Source organism: Cyclospora cayetanensis, unplaced genomic scaffold (assembly GCF_002999335.1).
Source record: "Cyclospora cayetanensis isolate NF1_C8 unplaced genomic scaffold, CcayRef3 CcayRef3_contig_116, whole genome shotgun sequence".
Lineage (NCBI taxonomy): Eukaryota > Apicomplexa > Conoidasida > Eucoccidiorida > Eimeriidae > Cyclospora > Cyclospora cayetanensis.
Window position 1 is genome coordinate 95,134 of NW_020312055.1, and position 18,436 is coordinate 113,569.

General features: G+C 52.8%; 2 protein-coding genes across 2 annotated transcripts; both read right to left on the reverse strand.

The window, feature by feature from the left end:
- Positions 1–3,753: 3,753 nt before the first annotated feature.
- On the reverse strand, positions 3,754–7,287 carry LOC34619610. The gene is made up of 7 exons (XM_026335850.1): positions 7,267–7,287; positions 6,749–6,912; positions 6,127–6,221; positions 5,508–5,608; positions 4,909–5,112; positions 4,255–4,310; positions 3,754–4,015 (listed from the first exon to the last, which is right to left on the reverse strand). Exons 1-7 carry the CDS (start codon positions 7,285–7,287, stop codon positions 3,754–3,756), a joined length of 903 nt encoding a protein of 300 aa, XP_026191635.1.
- A 1,597-nt stretch (positions 7,288–8,884) lies between these two features.
- Positions 8,885–12,348, reverse strand: LOC34619611 (phosphoglycerate kinase). Its single transcript, XM_026335877.1, has 5 exons — positions 12,307–12,348; positions 11,038–11,477; positions 10,406–10,627; positions 9,610–9,898; positions 8,885–9,160 (listed from the first exon to the last, which is right to left on the reverse strand). Exons 1-5 carry the CDS (start codon positions 12,346–12,348, stop codon positions 8,885–8,887), a joined length of 1,269 nt encoding a protein of 422 aa, XP_026191662.1.
- Positions 12,349–18,436: the final 6,088 nt, after the last annotated feature.

The window sequence follows — 18,436 nt, forward strand, 5'->3', positions numbered from 1 at the left end:
GGGGGTGGAGGCGGCGGCACCACTGCTCCTGAAGAGATAGCCAAGTATACATTCGGACCGGACACTACCATCAAGCTATTTTTGAAGGATCAAAGTTCTGGGAAGGTTACATTGAAACTTGGCTCGTGCTACGCAGTCTTCCTCGATTTCAGTGAGGAACCGGAGGTGCCTCACAGCCAGTATAACGACGAAGATCTCGACTTCGACAATCAGAATCTGTTAAGAAATGGTCCTTGTATTGTCCTGATTCACAGGGACGCAGACACGTTGACAACCCTTGCGTATACTTCGAATGAGAGTAACCCAGATTGGCAAACTGCGACGACCACTCATGCATACAAGGATTGCGTCTTTTCAGACGTTCGCGTCCTTGCGCCTCAGATGGAGCCCTCCCTGATCTCGGTGTCAGTCACGGTTGATATAAAGCTTGTAGAATAAGTGGGGTGCCCCATAGCTTGCGGTGTCGCAACAGCACCAGACTTACTCCATTCTTTACCCTTGCGTGCCTGCTCAAGTTAGAAGAGCTGCGGGCATCAGACGTAACCAAATTATGCCTTCCTTTTCTACATACTGGGCATGTCGCACCAAGCTTTTACGGTAATGATGGACATCGGGATTGCCACTGTGCATTCACGGCCACTTGCACGGGTGGATTCCCATCGATTATTCGAGGGAGACTCACTGGAAAGCACGTTCTTGCACCTTCACATCAACCTTCAGTGACATGAGCCCCTTCAGCTCTTCAGTCTAATGGCCTTAGGTGGCGCTTACTTCTGTCGCCATTAGTCCACAGCTACTCTGTGCGTCTACTCTCTGGGCAGCGTCACGCATTTCGATGCCTTGAGATACGAAGATTCTTTTGCATTACTTCGCAACGCTATTGTGCTTTTTATTAAGGGACTTTAACCACACTTCGTCCCCTCCGTCTTGAAGCAGTCTTACGCACAGCCAAACAGCAATGCACCTTGTAGTGTACAGGCAAAAGTTGGTGTAGCTGCTGCTATAAGGAACTTTCGCAGGCGTCTACTTTCTTTGTACGAATGGACTGAGTGGCTACGGATGTAAGCGCAACGGAAGGAGTAGGTAGCTTAGTGCTTGTTCCTCTGATAGCCGTTGTCGCTGCTGCATCTACGAATGTATATTTTCTAACCAAGTTTACTCAGTATGATGACAACGACTTTTCACCCCAAGATTAGTGGTGAATCGCTTATTGCACTGACTGTTGTGTACGGGAGTCCGGGGGTCGATATGCATACCAAGGGCAACATGAGCTCAGATCCTCCGAACCCCCGCTTGCTGAGAACTAATCGGCATGTTTTCACATCAGAATGTTCAACCACTCTACTGTGTCTTAAAAATGATCCATTATAAAGGCCACTTGCATACAAACGCCTAAGCGTCTTGAATTATGGAGATCTTTGCCGGTAGCCCTGTTCTGCTTTGCTAGACGTTGCCATCAAATCCCATCCCGTGAAAGCGAAGTATTATCACCTGATCGGTGGAACTTATTTTGTAGAGCTTTGTACACCTTATTGCAGGAATGTAGCCGTTATCATGGAGTGGAAAGGTAAATATACCTTATGATCAAAGTCGCACTATCAGCCCTGGAGGGAATGCGCTTGCAATCTCTCTCGGGGGCACCTATCATTGTGCAATTCACCAAGTAGCAACACATGACCATTAAGCCCATTTATAGATTTGATACTCGTGCACGTCGGCTTCATTACATTTTATTCTTGAGGTTTAGAACAGGGAGCCGCGCTGCTTCCGCCTTCCAGAGTCGGCTGGCGTATTGAGAAGGACGCGGTCTTTAGCGCTAGTCAGGCGGTCTTGGACGTTTATCGCTATAACTTCATTAATTGTGGAGAAGGCCTCTTGAAAGCCGCTGGCGTACCACACGTTGCTCCTTGTTTGTAGCGGTTTAAATTTTTTGAGCCTTCTAATAGCAATCTGTCGTCTTTAAGATATCTGCAGCAATCTGCCATCGGTTTAGAGCCTTCATATGACCGTTCAATACAGGTGGTTTGCGTTGCTCTACTAACAGTATTCAGACAACAATCAGAACCTTAGAACGGCATCCTATATGCCCGCATCTTCGTCCTTCTTCTTTACGTTGAGCATTCCCTACATGCGCGACAGTTGAAGCACGAATTAATTAACATTTTCTGCGCAGGTCCTCTCCTCCTACTTTCCATCCCCGGTGTGTAGCGGGCTAAGCTATACAGGGGCAAAAGTAATACAACAATATGCAATGTCGTTCGTGTGCAGTAAATACTATGCGCAATTAGCTGTGGATGCTTCGAGTGCTGAGAGGGTCGGCTACGACACCCTGGCTGCGCTCTCGCCTCGTGCGTGGAATTCTGAAGGGATCAGGCAGAAGAAAGGAAAAGCGGGTGGGAAACACTCACTAACTCTCTGCTAAGCTTGTTTTGAGTCTGGAATCAGTTACATACCTACGGAGTCCTTCAAGGACTGGTATATGGCCCATGAAGAGTAGGTTTGAGATACACTCACAAAAATCGTGGGAAATGATAGCATCGCTTGTTTAAGACCCTTAGAACGCCGGTAGGCGAATCACAGCTAAGGGGTAATGTTTGAATAAACGCGCGGTCTCCTTACACAGATACATAGACTTTACTGATTTAGCATACAAGGCGGTACGCGCCCTGGCTAGATTAGCCCACAGTCACGTATTCCTAGAAACCATTATGGATACTGCAATCTCTGGCATTGTAAGAGAAGTATATTTGGAGCGTACCGTTAATTCTTTCCCCGTCCGCCCTGCTTCAAGATACAGCTTTCTCATGGGAAGTGGAAGTGAGAAACGTGAAAGTTGCATTGCTATTCCTGTGGCTTACTCGTGCCAAGCCATGCCTGGCAGAACCCCAGGGTATGACACGCAGTCATGCCCCGCGGAACACTACATAAACCTTGAAGGAAGTAGAAACAGGAGGTGAAGAGTTGCGGGTGTCAGCGGGCTCTACAACTGGCCGGAGAAGTAAATTGCGTTTCCTGGAGCTGTCCATGTGGCCAGCACAGATGCAACGAACGGCCAAATCAAAGGGGAATAAGAGCCTCTTGTTGCGTTGCTTTTATTTTCAGATTCCGTGCATTTGGGTTCCTATATAGAGGCGCCAAGACCCGTGACCCTCATAATGCCTGAGTGTGTTTTTCTTGGGCCAAGAAACCCTCAGCACGCCTACGAGAAAGCGGACTACCTCTTGAAGTTCCTTTCTTTCTGCCAATGGGAGCCATGAGGGCACGTTTCTGTAAGCTTGCTCTTGCCGTTTTCTGCTGTGAATGCTCGCGTTGGGTTTTATCTAGTTTTATGCACTTTTTTAAAAGACCAGCGTCGAGTTCAATGCTCAGATGCGCTCATAGATCCATTTTGTTCAACAGCACATGGAATTGCTACACAGTTTTACTAAGTTGCGGAGTCGGTTGCTCCTTCCCCCCGTGTCGCCTTGCTTTGCGTGCTCATAGAGATCCACATACGGGAGAAATCGATATACAGATGCCTAAGACGCGGCCTCACTGCTCCACTGTTTTTCGATCGACGCGCAGACAGCCATAGCTAGATGTAGGTCAAACCGCTCCTTTTGCAGCTCTCGCCATGGGCATGCATCGGGGCACCTCCCCTGGCAAGCAGGAAAGTTCCATCAATTTACAGCCTCGAGAACTGCAATCTATTCATAGCGTGAAATACTGTTTGGGAGGTGAGGACCGCAAAAAGCAACTCCAGAAGAACCCTATCTATCGCCAGCTATCTTCACTGCCCACCAACTCCGCATCGAGGCTCTCGCCCTCTGTGTTTATGCTAGAGGGATACTGGAGCGTCTCAACATCCCCGGAGCCTCTGCGCGGCTGCCTAGAACTTGGCCTTAATCCAGAGAAGGCACGCTGACGCAGAGAGGGAAAACGCCGGTGTTTTGGCCCTGCAGAGGCTGACGATGACGAAGCATCGTGTTCAGAAGCATCATTCGGATTTGCCTGTTCTGCGCGATCACGTAACTGCCTGCACGGACGCCAACACCGACACAGAAGCGCATTTTCTAAGGGTCCTCAGTCTGCATCTGCACGCCAGGCTATATTGTATGGGTAGACTGCCCTTTTTCGGTCCAAGCTACGTCGTGCGTCTCTCCCTAGAGGCGTGAGCGGCACCGTCGACAGAAACAGCAGCAGGCCTGACAGTGACAGCTGGAGAGCTGGGCACGCCACATTATACTCGGCGCATATAAGGAACCCTGCGCTCACCGGAGGACGCGACGAATGTGAAGAAGATGCTTCATTTGGGAACGTGCTATTTCCATCTGCACTCATGACAATACTAGTAGTGCACACATGGCTGACTGCGTTATGCCCCTCCGCTTTCGCGAATGCGCTTACAGCACAGCCCTGCCCTGATTCTTGTTGCAGCATGCAGTGTGCGCCTGTTGCTGCGTGGAAGCGGTTCTCTCGCTTCGCTGGTGTTGGGTGGCTCTTTCGAAACGATGCGCTGCTCAGAGAAGGGCGAGGCAGTACCGCTAAATAGGAGCATACAGCCTTTCTTGCCCCCTTCCCTCCCTCCCGCAGTACGCATATACATACAGCCAAAAGGGTCATAGCGGGAAAGGCCAGCAGAGAATACTTTCACAGACGCAGCAAGCTACGAGGGGTCAGGACCATGTTCTCCGTCTGTTGTCACCCCGTTAACAGTTTGTGCTAGACTGAGAACTCTTCCCTTCTCTATGGTTCGGTTTGAGCTGGCGAATGCAGAAGTCAAAAGCGGGAGCACACGGAGCAAGCGGCGCAAGACACCTGCCTTCACAGGCCCTGCCCTTCCTTGCCCTCCATCCCTCCTTTGCATGCACGCATGGTGCACACACGGCCACACGATCTAATGCGCTTCCCTGTGTGAAATTAACGAACCTGCCAGTAGGCGCCTCCCGAAGTAAACATGGGCTGTACCGAGCCGATGCCCTCCGCAGTAGACAGCGGAGCACTGCTTGCTGGCATTGCTGCTCCTGCCGCTGCTGCAGGATCTAGAGCAGCTGCAGCAGCGATCGCCGAGGCCATGTGCACCTTCTGACTCCTCTCCAGTGCAGCACGCCGCTCACGAAATGCTTCCTCTGCCTAACATCACGCAACGTAAAAGTGGCATGGATTCGTTGGCACTCCATGGAACTGGACATGCTCGCACACTTTTCGATACTCCTGAACCCTTAAGACAAGCTGCGCACGCAACCGAGGCGTGCGCGGCGTGTCTTAGGACTGCACGAAAATGCCACTGCAGCAAGCTGAAGAGGTGCTGCATAAGGAAAATGTTCTCAAAGGCCCTTGCAAACAGAGGCTCATCCTGTCCGTCTGCCCTTGTCACTATAGCGACGCAAGTGCCATCCACACAACCAGGTATGTATATATATTTGTATATATATAGATGTATTTATATGTAGCCTTCGCATCGCTTCGCATGCCGAGGCTCTTCGAGAACCGCGGCAACCTAGAAACCAAATTACTCTTTGTCGTACCTTCTTGAAGGCAGCAGCTTTAGGAACTCCCTGATTCATCAGTCGTAGCTGCAAGGCAACAAACTGCATGGCTGGATGGTCAGCTCGGAAAGTGTCCAGTCCTGAGCACACGCAAGCATGCAGATTCCCACTGCAGCGTCTACCTCGCGGAGGAGGCGGCGTCTTGCCTTAGGTTACGACGCCTTCTTGCCAGCGAAATGCAAACGTTCGCGTGCCATACAGGACAGCAAAAAGAAGCCGCACTCCACCACAGCAGCCGCAGTTACTGCGTGGTGTCATACGATGGCCACTTGAGTGCAGCGGCGACCTGCAGATCTGTACATGTGTGTTTGTCAGTAGATATGTACATATACACACACGTATAGAGAGCTTTGCCTAAATACATCCACTAGTGTCAATATAGGGATATAGGAATATATATATATACAGAGGCACATCTTTATACATATCTAGGGAGAGAGTTAGCTACGCATACATACATACACTAAAGGTAGAGGAAGATGCAATGGCCCCCAATCAGGGCACAAGGGCCCCCTGTCAGCGTCATCAAAGTTCGCTTCCTCGCGCGTCGCTTTAATTGATTTCACTGGTGGCAACAGCCACAAGAGTCTAGACTGACCTTTGACCGGATCGTTGCCCTCGACAAAACAGTCTTGAAACCTCACATCCGGATACTTCTGGAGGAGCTCGCGGGTTAGCGCGAGGTATGTGTTGCTGCATGATAAAGAGCAAATACATAAAAACAAATACCAGCAATGGGGAAGGAAGCTCCCATGGGCCGATGACTGGATGCACACACTGCACTGCCTAGAACACGAGCCAAACACCCCTCAACATGCGACCGCGGCATGCATTTAGTGAAGGATTCGACAAGGGGCGACTTGAGGAGAAGAAAACTGATTTCGACGCCATCGAGACGCACACCTCCCAGGAGGCCCTCATGCTCTCCTCGACCCTTCTCCCCTTTCCTCCCTCCTCCCTCCCCCCCCCCTTGTTGCCTGTTTTTAAATGTATAATACGTACAAACAGAAGTATATACATATATACATATATATATGTATATGGGAAGCAGTGATGATCCGCCGTGGACAAAAAACACCAAGAGAAAGACCCCTTAAAAGCGCGGAGAGGTGGGTAGCGGTAGAAGAAGAATTTTATCAGCCACCCACACCACATGCGCTAGCGTGTATGGACTAGGCAGGGCATGCTCTAGGGACAAAAATAGGTGTTGGCGTCCTTACTGGACTCTCCTGCATTTGAGGTGCAAAGAGCTCAGCTCAAGCGGAGGGGCTCTTTCCGCATATGTCAGCCATTGAGGCCGTTGCATCATCCGCTGGTGCGTGAGAGCTCGGACGCGGCTTACAACATCTAAACGTCGGAGGCGGGAGAAGTTCGTGCCTGTGTACTGTGAAAAAAAGCAGGCGGCATGAATGGATGCGCATAGAGCCGTATGCGGCAATGCATGCAGGCGCATGTAACTGACTGGGGAGACCAGAGCTTGCGCAGACGGCGTCGGCTGCTCGGTAGGCTGATGCATGAACATGCGAATTGGCAGCTTGTGACAATGCGCAGCTCATGTACGACAAACACACGAAAACCCTTGAAGTGCACATCCAGCGGGTCATTCCGGGGAAGTTGACACCGATTGTATATAGCCAGCTGAGAGGCGCACAATTTACACTTAAAAGAGAGCAAGAGAGTGCTGACCGTAGGGAACGACGGATGAACCGGAAGAGGTGCACACAAGAAGGCAACTCACGTGTATGGCTCCCTTTGGCATTGTGAAGGCGCTCTGTTGGGCAAGGATGGATGATGTATATAGGTGATCCTTTGTCCTGCGTGCGGCAGCAGTCAGTCTGCCTGTGCAGTGCAGTCAAACTGGAACCTCCTCTCCGAACTGGTCGGCAGGGGGCCCTATGACGCGACACTTGATGAAGCTTAACAGCTTTCGAGAACTCAAAAAATAAATTTTGCCAGCAGAAAACAGCGCTACGTCATCAATGCGAGCTCGGGGGTCACGATTTCGAAAAAAAACAGGCACCATTCCTCTGTGCACGGGATGCAAGGGAGGAGGAAGCCGTGGATATTCAGGTAGTCAGAGCACCCCCATCTTACGGAACACAGAATACACGATTAATTCACAAGAACGTGAATTTTCGTGAGCTACTCAGAGGCCTTGTATCCTCCGGCTCCTTCGCTTCATCTGCGAGGGGCCCCCTCTCCCCATGATGCCGGGGGGCCCCATCATGCGATGGGGGCCCCTGCAAGGGATTTCCAAGACAAGTTTGGCAGAGGAGAAGGGAGCGCATCACGCGCTTTTGCTACTACAGTGGAAGGAAGTCGAGTCGACGGAAGCTTGCTAGACAATCCGCCATAGCTAGTGTAGTCCATGAAGTGCGCATCTGCAGTTCAACTTGATTTTGTTCGAGCATCCATGCAACGCATTAACATCCCTAATGTGTGTCATAACAAATACAAAGAGCGCTTGCCTTCTAAATAGATTCGGTAAAGTCGAGAAACGTTTTCAACACCCCATTGCCCCCCATGCGTGTCGGTAGCACATCTGTTAATATCGCCCTGTGAGTATGCCTGCGTTCTAACATGCATGCTTCTGTATCCTGGAAGCAGGTGGCCCCGTACTCATGCTAAATGACTGGTGAGAGGGAAGCTTCTCTGAACCGCTTTATCCACCGCACCTTCCCGCACGGGCGCGGGCACAACGATTCGTGACAGCCTGCAGTCCTACGCGCTCCCAAGACATCTTGGTTGCTAAAACAGACAGCAGCTGGTGTCTGCGTACACTCCAAGAAAGGCAAAGATGCACAACACTTCTTCAGTTCCAGGGTGACGAGAAGCTCATGATTTCTTGCACGTTTGGGGCTGCACGGTTTGCCTAGGATGCAATTTCGCTTGCCCCGAGGGGCCCCCTATGGGTGGATGAATGATACTATAGGGCACAGTACATAGAGTCCATGGACTAGATAGAAGCTCTATCACAAACTTTTCCCCACGAAACGTATCCCATGTGTGTACACACTCGTCTCCCTCTCTTTAGAATCCCCTACACATCCGTTTCCCTGCGAGACCTCTGGATGTTCTGCTGCGGACATGCTTCCGAGATTGTATATATAGATTTGTCTACGCGCGCAACTCCGCTTTCTAACTCTAGATTCATGAAAAGTAGCGCCTTCTGAGGGCATGCATCCCCTTTGCAGTGCATAAAAACGGGGGGCACCGTTCAGTTAGGTTGAATGGCACTGGCATCACCCCATTCCAACAAATCATGCAGTGCCTCTCTCGACACCGGCTTAGCCCCCCGGACGTGCACCCCCGCTGGAAGCGAGGGGACCTGCATGGCGATAGTGGACAGTGCACGTCTACTTGCTGGACAGAGCAGCCACACCAGGGAGCTCCTTGCCCTCCAAGAGCTCGAGAGAAGCCCCTCCTCCGGTTGAAACATGGCTCATCTTACACGCCATGCCGGATTTCTCGACTAGGGATGCCGTGTCACCACCACCAACAATGGAAATTGCACCGCCAGCCGTAGCCTGGGCTACTGCGTCCGCAAAGGCGGTAGAGCCTTTGGCGAAAGCTTGCATCTCGAAGACACCAGGGGGGCCATTCCACACTATCGTCTTGGCTCTCATAATCATCTGAAGCAGTTAAAACAAGGAATGTGGCCGACAGGGGTCGCCACACAAATCTGCTCCTGGTCGAATCGGGTGTTCCCTGCACACTCCCCTTGCCTCACAAACCATAAAGGGAATTGCTTTAACTAAAAAATATAGGTTCAAAAATCCTGGCAGCCGCATCACGCCAAGCCAGACCTTGTCAAGACCTCCGGAAACATGTCAAGTGCCTTTCACAGGGCTGCCCTCTTCCTTGTCTTGTATATGCACATGTATATGTGTGCATACATATATGTATATATACATATATATCCATAGATGTATATATGTACATATACATATGTATATATACATCCATATATACATATATACATATATATATATCCATAATTACACACAAACTTTCAAATACATATACATGATAGCCAGCTGCCCTAAGCGACAGACACACTTTTATTTCAATCATCACTCACCTCTTTTGCAAGCTGTACGGTCTTGGGTCCAACGTCCAGCCCCATCCAGCCGTCTGGAACGCCGGTCTTGTCATCACAGATCTGCGTTTTCGCGTCGGCTGCGAATTTATCGCCGCAGACAAAATCGACGGGAAGGAGCACCTCAACGTTCTTTGCCTTGGCCTCCTTCATGATGTCCTCGACAATCTTGGAGCCGTCTTCATCGAACAGCGAGTTACCAATCTTCATATTCTCAAGCGTTTTCTTGAAGGTGAACGCCATGCCGCCTCCGATGATCATCAGCTCCACCCTGTGCCGCGCACGAATAAGACGCATGCAGTGACCCCCGCGTAAGCGGCGTAAGTGGCGAGTACACCACACCCAGATGCCACAGTCGCAGAGCCCTATCCCCGCACAAGCGCTGAATACACCTTTTACACAAAGTATAAGAGCCGCCCGCCAAACAACGCCTGTTCAAGCCTGGATTTTTACACCTTCAGGCGCGAAGCATTCGCTATTCGCGCATGCACATGCAGCACATGTGCACCACCACACGGAAAACTCCACACATGCAAAACGCTCACGCACACAAAAGGCGCATGTTGTCAGGAAACTTCACGTTGCCGCACATACGCCAAAAGACGCAAGGGCTGAAGGTCGTTGCCGCTGGACAGCAGCAACTTCCCCCCCCTTTCCACCTCCCCTCCCTCTTGCATCCCGTTTCCACCACCTCTTCCCCCCCTTTCCATCTCCCCCCATACGCCGTTGAAGGGAGAAAGGCACCGTGAGGCGACATGACAAGCAGGGGCACACGGACTTATTCAAAAGATTCTTGATGAGTTGGATCTTATCCTTGACCTTCGCGCCTCCGAGAATGGCGAGGAAGGGCTTCTGAGGCGCTTCCAAAGCCTTCGAAAAGTAATCGAGCTCCTTCTTCATGAGAAGACCAGCTGCGCGGACGGGAAGGTTTACACCGACCATGGAGGCATGCGCACGATGGGCTGTACCGAAAGCATCGTTTATGAAGATATCTCCAAGCCTGAAGGGCAGCCGATCGGCCACGCACAAAAACACACATCAAGAAGCAGGCTTGGCGCGAAGCAACAGCCAGATGCGCATGCATACGAAGCCCACTTCGAATGCACCATCTCTCTCTCTCTGCCTTCCTCCCTCTCTCCCTTCCTCCCTCTCTCCCTTCCTCCCTGCTTCCCTCCCCGCGCACCCGTATTTTACGAAAGCATCCATGCATTCCTAAATCTACCCATGTATATATGCACTAGCAAGGCCAACATAATGCGCAGCACCGTGTAGACCGTCACAGTAGGTATCTGCTACACAAGACGGCTGCCTAACTTTCGTGTGAAGCGGCAGAAGAAAATTCCGGAAAAAGAAATGCTTTCCGCCCCGGTGCATGCGGCCAACCAAGAGCGCAAGAGCGTGATATTTTACTTGGTGAGTCCTGCGCGGAATTCATCAACACGCCCCGCGTCAGCCTTCACCTTGTTGCCGCCCTCATCTTCCCCTTTACCTTCTTCTTCAACGTGGAAACGGAGGTTCTCTAGCAGCAGCACCTCGCCATCCTTGGCGTTGGCAGCAGCCTGCTCAGCCTGAGCGCCGACGCAGTCCTCCACGAAGGAGACCTTGTTGTTGAGCCCGTGCTTCCTGAGATAGTCCTCTAGAACTGGAACGACTGGTTTGAGGCTGTATTTCGGCTGAACACGACCATCAGGTCGCCCACAGTGAGATAGGAGAATGACGGCTTTGGCATCGTGATTCAACGCGAACTTGATGGTGGGGATTGTTGCAGCCACACGCGTGGCATCCGCTACCTTGCCTTCCTTCAGCGGTACATTGAAGTCCACGCGCATCAAGACGCGCTTCCCGCTTAGCTGCACAGAAAGAGAGCGCACCGAGCAACATCGTGAACAAACAAGAATGCGAACCCAGAAAGTGCTCCGCCACGGCTTTTTCTCTGTATTTCTACCTCTCAACTGCTTGGTTTTGTAGCCTCCAAAGGGGAGGCCTCCTAGAGACCATGCAAATGCACTGCTACACGCTGGAAACACGAAGAGCAAACACGGCGCCCCCAGCTAACTGCCCGCATTTCAGAAATTACAAACTGCATTCGACAGAAACACCTCATCATATGATAAAAGGCATATCTTTAAATACACTCGACAAACATATTACGGCCACAGGGGCAAGGTAAAAAGCAAGTACCCATGAGCTACTTTCACACACAGGCGGTAAGGGAAGACCAACAGAGCGGCCAGCTTTCGCACAGCAAGCACCAGAAAACTTCAGAATCGCACAGGCCTAGCGGCGGGCGCCCTAAGGGACCGACTGCATTCATTCGCCACAAGAAACTGGCTGTGCAAATTCACGTCACACGGGGAGCGCACTGGCAAATCGGCTGGCGATAACGTCCCCTTCCAAAACGTTTCGACGTACACCCAACGACAGAACTTCTTGCAAATAGCATCCACTCGCGAGGATATACGACTCAGCATGAAAAAAGCAAGGAAATACGGTAATTTCGAGGGCCTGCAGCAGCCTCGCGTGTGCTGTCTCAAGCACCTCTGCAACCAGACGACACCGGACCACTCGGTACCGCCGAAAGTCCAGCAAAGGCACAGCACTAAATGCATGCAGAATCATAAAAAAAGGAAACACATCTACCAGAACACGCACAATAGAGCCTATTTACGCCCCGCTGACCTGATCCGCCACCTGCTCGATGCCCAGTTTGCTGGCCAGCATTTTTAGAAATTCGAGGTCCAACGAAATGCGTAGCACGCACGTAAAGTGTATCAGCAAGGTGTTTCTAAACGCGAATACGCATGTTCATGTGTTTCCAGTTTAAGACTGGGAGTGATGTCGACAGGTCGAGAGGAGGCTGCATGGGATGCGCCTGCGTGCGCGCACTCAGCTTCCGCACCATGGGGACTTCGAGTGGCGCCTTAGACCTTCGAATCGAGTAGAGAAGCCCCAGGTTTTCCTTCCTGATGTTGATTTTTATATCTTTGCATGTGAATTATCGGGCTCTGTATGGGCAAGGTGCTCTAACACTCTCCTCCATTCGGCGCATGTGTGTGCCTGCCATACGCTTCGGGGGGTCTTCTGCGTTACGGTAGACACTGCGACTGCAGGAAGGGCGGCTCGCTGTCGTACACCGGCCTTTGTAACGGGCTTTTGCAGCACTGGCGTGTGGCAAAGCGACAGGAGAGTTCCTCCATTAATGTGAGCCGCGCTTCCTGCTGCTTTTTCTGCGCCATCTCCCCGACTGTCTTGCGAGCACATCCGGCGAGGACTGCGGCAGCAAACTTCTTCTAGCTCTCTGCGAATCAGGAGTGCTTCTTCTAGCTCTCTGTGGTTCAGGAGTGTTTCCTCTAGCTCTCTGCGAATCAGGAGTGTTTCTTCTAGCTGCCTGTCTGCCGCTCGCTGCTTCCCGAGAGAGAAGGTCTTCGCCTGCCTTTGGGCTGAGGCAGCCAGCGCATGCCAAGTGGCGAAGCGTCCTGGGCACGTGTTTCATCGGAAAGCCACACGCACACTTCGATGTGCTGACGGCGGCTGCAATCCTTTAGCTACCCGTCTTCGCGAGATGCTGCACGCCTGAGCAATCATGGGCAGCCGGCACTGCTCCCCTCTGCAAAAACTTTGCCTGTTAGAGGCCCCGTCTATTTTTGCTTCCCTTCGGAGCGACAGCACACGCCAGCAGCGGTGGCTTGCCAGCGCAGCGAGCGCAGGAGGGCGGCTGGGAGGGTGGAGGCTGCATGGAGACTTCTTTGGGAAAGAGGCATCGTCGCGCTTCGGCAGCGTCCCCTCTCCTCGGGAGTGTGAGTCTTTCACACGCTCCTGTGAGGCGCAGCAGCAGAGGCAGCGGCAGCTCCAGAGGCTTTGCCAGCAGCGGCAGGATTGCAGGCTGCCATGGCAGGTGCCTTCTTTGGCGAGGCAGCCGTTGCGCTGCGCACAGGGGGGAAATTTCGAGAACCTTTGCTGTGGAAGAGCCTGCAGAATTCCCTCAAAGCGGTCGTTCGCTCCGCCACTCAGCTCAGGCGAACGGCCTATGAGCAGCAGCAGTAGTAGCAGTAGCAGCAGTAGTAGCAGTAGCAGCAATAGTACCAGTAGCAGCAATAGTAGCAGTAGCAGCAATAGTAGCAGCAATAGTAGCAGCAGCAGCAGCAGGGGGGGGGAAACTGTTGCAAAGTCTAGCCCGTCCAGAGGGGCTTCCTCCAGCTCCAACAGTCGCAGCAGCAGCGGCAGATTTGGCATTCCTTCTGCAACTGCCATAAGAAACTCGCCGCACTGGGTAGGCATGCGCCGGCAGAAGCAGCGCTTGCAGTATCTGTGGCTATGCGAGCTGAAGCGGCAGCAGCAAAGGTGTTCTCGCTTCCATAGAATGAAGAACTTGCTGGCCGCTGTGCCGCTGCATGCGCTGGAGCTGCTGCACCGTTTGCGGCAGAGTCTGAGGCGACACGGGCAGCAGCAGCTGCAGCAGCAGCTGCAGCAGCAGATGCAGCAGCAGAAGGGGTCTCTGCATATGAAGGGGAAGCGGCTGCGGCAGAGGCAGCAACTCGCGCTGAAGCGCCTTGGACAGCGGCTGCGGCTGCAGCAGCAGCAGCTGCGGCGACAGCTGCAGCAGCAGCACTCTGCGCTTCAGGAAAAGCGTATTATATGGGCAGAGCGGCGAAGAAGACGCCTAGCTGCAGTTGTCTTGCTGTTGCAGCAGCAACGAGTTCATCTTGCAGCAGCCACCACGGGGGTGCGTCAGCCTTCGCAGTCTCTTGGACCATGATTTTTGTGTGTCTTGCTGCATGCATGCTTGTCGGTGCCGCTACAAATGCTTCCGAGTATTACTGCTTCCACCAATGTCTCATGCATGCATACCGCTATTACCGACAGACCAAAGAGCGTTTTCTTCTGTGTATGGATGTATGGATGTGCCTCTCTTTCTGTCTGTCTGTCTCTTTCTGTCTGTCTCTCTTTCTCTCTCTCTTTCTTTCTCTCTCTATTTTTGTCTGTCTGTCTGTCTGTCTGTCTATCTCTCTCTCTCTATCCCTCTCTCTCTATCTCTCCCTTTCTTTCTCTCTTTCTCTCTCTCCTTTTCTGTCTCTCTTTCTCTCTCTCTGCTTTTGTCTAGGAGGCCTCCTTCCCTGTCTTCTCGTTTATGTTGTCTGCTCCCCCCTTGCCACTTGGAAAGCTCCTTCCGCCATGCCTTCTATGCTCAGCTGTGGGGGTATGCCTGTGCCTTTCAGGCCAGACAGAAGCTGAGGAGTCTATGGCGGCGTTATGGGTGGACGGCCGTTGTATCCTATGGAATGTAAGTCTCGGTTTCAAGTAGCTGACAGTAATGTTCGGGGCTGAGGTAGCTTTGAACTAGCTGGCGCGTGAGCTAGCTAGCGAGCGAGCTCGCCAGCTGGCTAGCTAATAAAACGCGCACCGAGGAGGCCGAACAGGCGGTGTATATTTATAACATATATATAGGTATGTGTGTGTATGTATAGGTATGTGTGTGTATGTGTGTGCAAATTGTAGCGAATTCCTGTCGTTTTGATGTGCCTGTTTTCTTGTGGAGCGGGGGGCGACTGAATGATGTTTTTGTTGCAGCGTTCATTCGGCTACTCTATTAGCCCTCTTCGCTATTGCCTCAGCCGTTCCTGCGGCGAAGCTGCAGGTCGCTGCGGATTTTGTTCGCCTTGGCCGTCTTTCAGAGACTGCAGCTTTGGGTGCGGTATAGCAGCAGTTTGCCATAGGGGGTGTGTGTGCTCTCTCTGTTCTTCTCTGTTGCACTTGTCTCCCCCTTCTTTCTCTTCTGCCCCCGCAATCCCATCTCCTTGCCGCTGAGTTTTCTCTGCAGTCGCACCCTATACAAGCAGGCATTTCCTAAATGTTTCCAGTGTGTATGGCATGGAGGCATGCATGTGGGTGTGGGTGTGCGTACACCTGAATGTAGAGGAGTGAATAACGCTCCTTTTCCCTCCTTGGTTTTTTCGAGATGCGTCTCTTTCTCTGTGAACCGCCTCGGGCAGCACTTTTTTCTTTTGCTTCTTTCCTGCTCGTCTGCGAGCTCTGCTGCTTGCCCACTTGTCTGCTCCTTTTCTGCCTGCGCGTCTGGTTTCATCTCGCTGAGGGCTCTGTAGCAACACGTGCAGCGTGGCGTGTGTGTGTTGCGTTCGTTCTCTTCACGACCCTGGCAGCCGCTCCTTCTCTAGCTGCGCATGCACGTTGATCGACGCAGGGCAGGGGGTAGGGAGTAAAAGCCGCGGTAGGGGGGGGGTTTGAGGGGGGAAGGGGGAAAAGTTGTTTGTTGTACCTGATTGCCTACCCGAGATGCGGCTCTCGAAGCTCAAGAGGGTTGCCCCCTGCGGTGCATATATCGATACACCAGGAAAGCACGCAACCGTCCAAAATAGGCTTTTAGGGGCGGCGGGGGGGAGAGAGCAGTGGGAGGCGTTTCCTGCATGGGTGCTTTTTGTTAGTGGTTTCTTCCTTGCGCAGATACTGACACGCATCGTATGTGGGGTGCTGCTGTTTTTGCGTATTTCGCTGCCAAGGCCATAACCCCTCTCCAGGTACTAACGGAGGGAGCCCTCCCCTTGCATGGCAGTCGCACGATGCGGTGCAATGCTGTTCTATCGGTCTGCTGCTGCTTTTTTGTCTAGAGGTACCTGCTTTGTAGACGTGGTTAGCAGCGTACACGCGGGAAGCTGCAGAGGGGGGAGCGCCTTCGTAGCGCTATGCGCTGCCTCGCATGCGCAGCGGCCGCACCGAATCTCATTCTGTCGAGAATAGACAGGGGCAGCTTTCACGGCAGGGGTTTGCGTGCAGCTGGCGCTTGCCATTTGGCTAACCCCTGGCCTAGCGCGGCTCTTTGGCAGCCGCATCGACAGACTAGGCGGTCGCGCGGAAGCTGCAGCCTCCTCCGCTGCAGGGGGTGCTGCAGCGAGAGCAGCGGCGGCTGCAGCAACAGCGGCTGCTGCGGCGCGAAGGTCTTGGCGGGCTGCCAAGACTAGACGAGACTCCTGGAGAAAGGGAAAAGGCAAAGACATCTAAGCTAGGGGCACTGCGCATAGCCTTGCAATGCCCCCACTGCTGCCGTCACGTGGCGGTTTGGTAAAGGGGGTCGTGAAGAATGGGTGGGTAGAGGGGGCGCCTTCGGACGCTTTTTCTTCTGGCGGCGTTTGGGAGGTCTCAGAAGAGAGGGGCCACCTTCTGTGTGCATGGTTGCCTTCATTTTATATCCTGTCGCATTGACAGAAGAATGCGCCTTCCGAAGGGAAAACCTGACTGCCTTGGTGGCATGGGGGATGGAACTGTTCTGCTGCCGCGTGACGGCAGTCTAGGGTAAATAATATTGCGTGGGAGTGCCGCTAGGAGGGCTTTCTTCCCCCGCGTGCCCTGTCCATGCGTTAGATCGGCTGGATTCGAGTGCGGCCCCTATATGTGCCCTGCTGTATGCACACACACGCGCTCATGGCGTCTGAGTTGCCGAGTTTCCTCCGAGGACGCCGATAGTCTGTGCTGCTCGCATGGGTGGTGGTCACACCAGGCGTCTTTGCAGCGCAACAGGCCGTCTGGAGGAATCGGGCATGGAGAAGGGGCGTAATCATAGGCGGGGAAGCGGGTGCGGGGAGCTGCTTTCCCTGTATTTAGCCCTTGGCTGGCTAGGAGCCATGGGATTAGAAGTAGGGATGGCCGATGATTTGGCGTGTGAAGAGAGGCTTTTGACGAGCGGGGGCCGGGGTGACAGGAGCTCGCTGTGTGTAAGACGCCAGCGAAACGGCGCGTTTTCACCAGAAGCTGGTGCACGTTGCTGGCGAGAAGGCGGGCAAGCCTATATGTTCCTCTGGCATCTCTTCTTGATGGCTGGTGTGGCGAAACAACGCTAAGTAATTCTCGATGGCTTGGCGACTGCAAGGACCAGTATTCATCTAGGCGTTACACGGGGTTGCAGGTGTTTGCGCTGCCGATGAACCCCCTCGCATATGTGTGCTGCGTAAAGTGTCCAGCAGCTAGTGGGTTGCCAGAGGGCTCTAAGCAACTGACAGCAGCCGTGGCCTATTCAAATGGCGTTACAATATATTGAGTACGCCCAAATTAGGTTGGAGTCTATGAGCAGGCTAACGGGGGGCTGCCTACGGAGGGGGTTGCCGCAGGCCTTTTCTTTCGTTTGGCCTTCCTTCCGCAGAGATTAGGCAGCGAAGCGTCAGTAGCAGAAAAGGGAGGCGGAGGAGAGAGGGTGAAGGAGTCATGGCAGACCGAATGAATGAAGTAGAGGCCTTTTTTAGAGCGCCTCCCGTTGATAAGCGAGTGTGTGTTTGCGTGTGTGGCCGCGGGAGGAAGGGGGGGTTGGCGTGCAGCATGAAGTGGCAAAAAGCGTCTCTTTGCCACGTTGAGTAAGGCTACTGAAGGAGCTTTGCGGCGTAAACAAGAGACCCTCAGCTCCATGAGGAAGGGTCCGGACTTGTCTGTACTCTATGACGGCAGCAGGGGCAAGGGCGGTTCTCGAGCAACGCTTCGTAAACACGCGGCTTGAGGCAAGGGGGTTCCCACGCTCTCCGGACTGAAAAGCGTGATCTTTTGATGGTGTTATTGAGGGGCACGTGAATGAGAATAGGGGTTTTTATCAGGCCATAGTTGGGTGCACACCCTCGAAGACCTCTTGGGGGGGCCTCTAGCGGATTGTGAGTGTTCTGGAATCGCCTTAGGCGCCCTCCTGCCCGCCGCCACAAGGGAGTCTCTGGCCTTTCGAACCGTTGACAAGCAGAAAAATACGAATTTAAAGCACTCTAAATCCTTCAAAGCGGCCTGTTTCAGCGTCTTTTTCGACCTTCAGTGGCATGTGCAG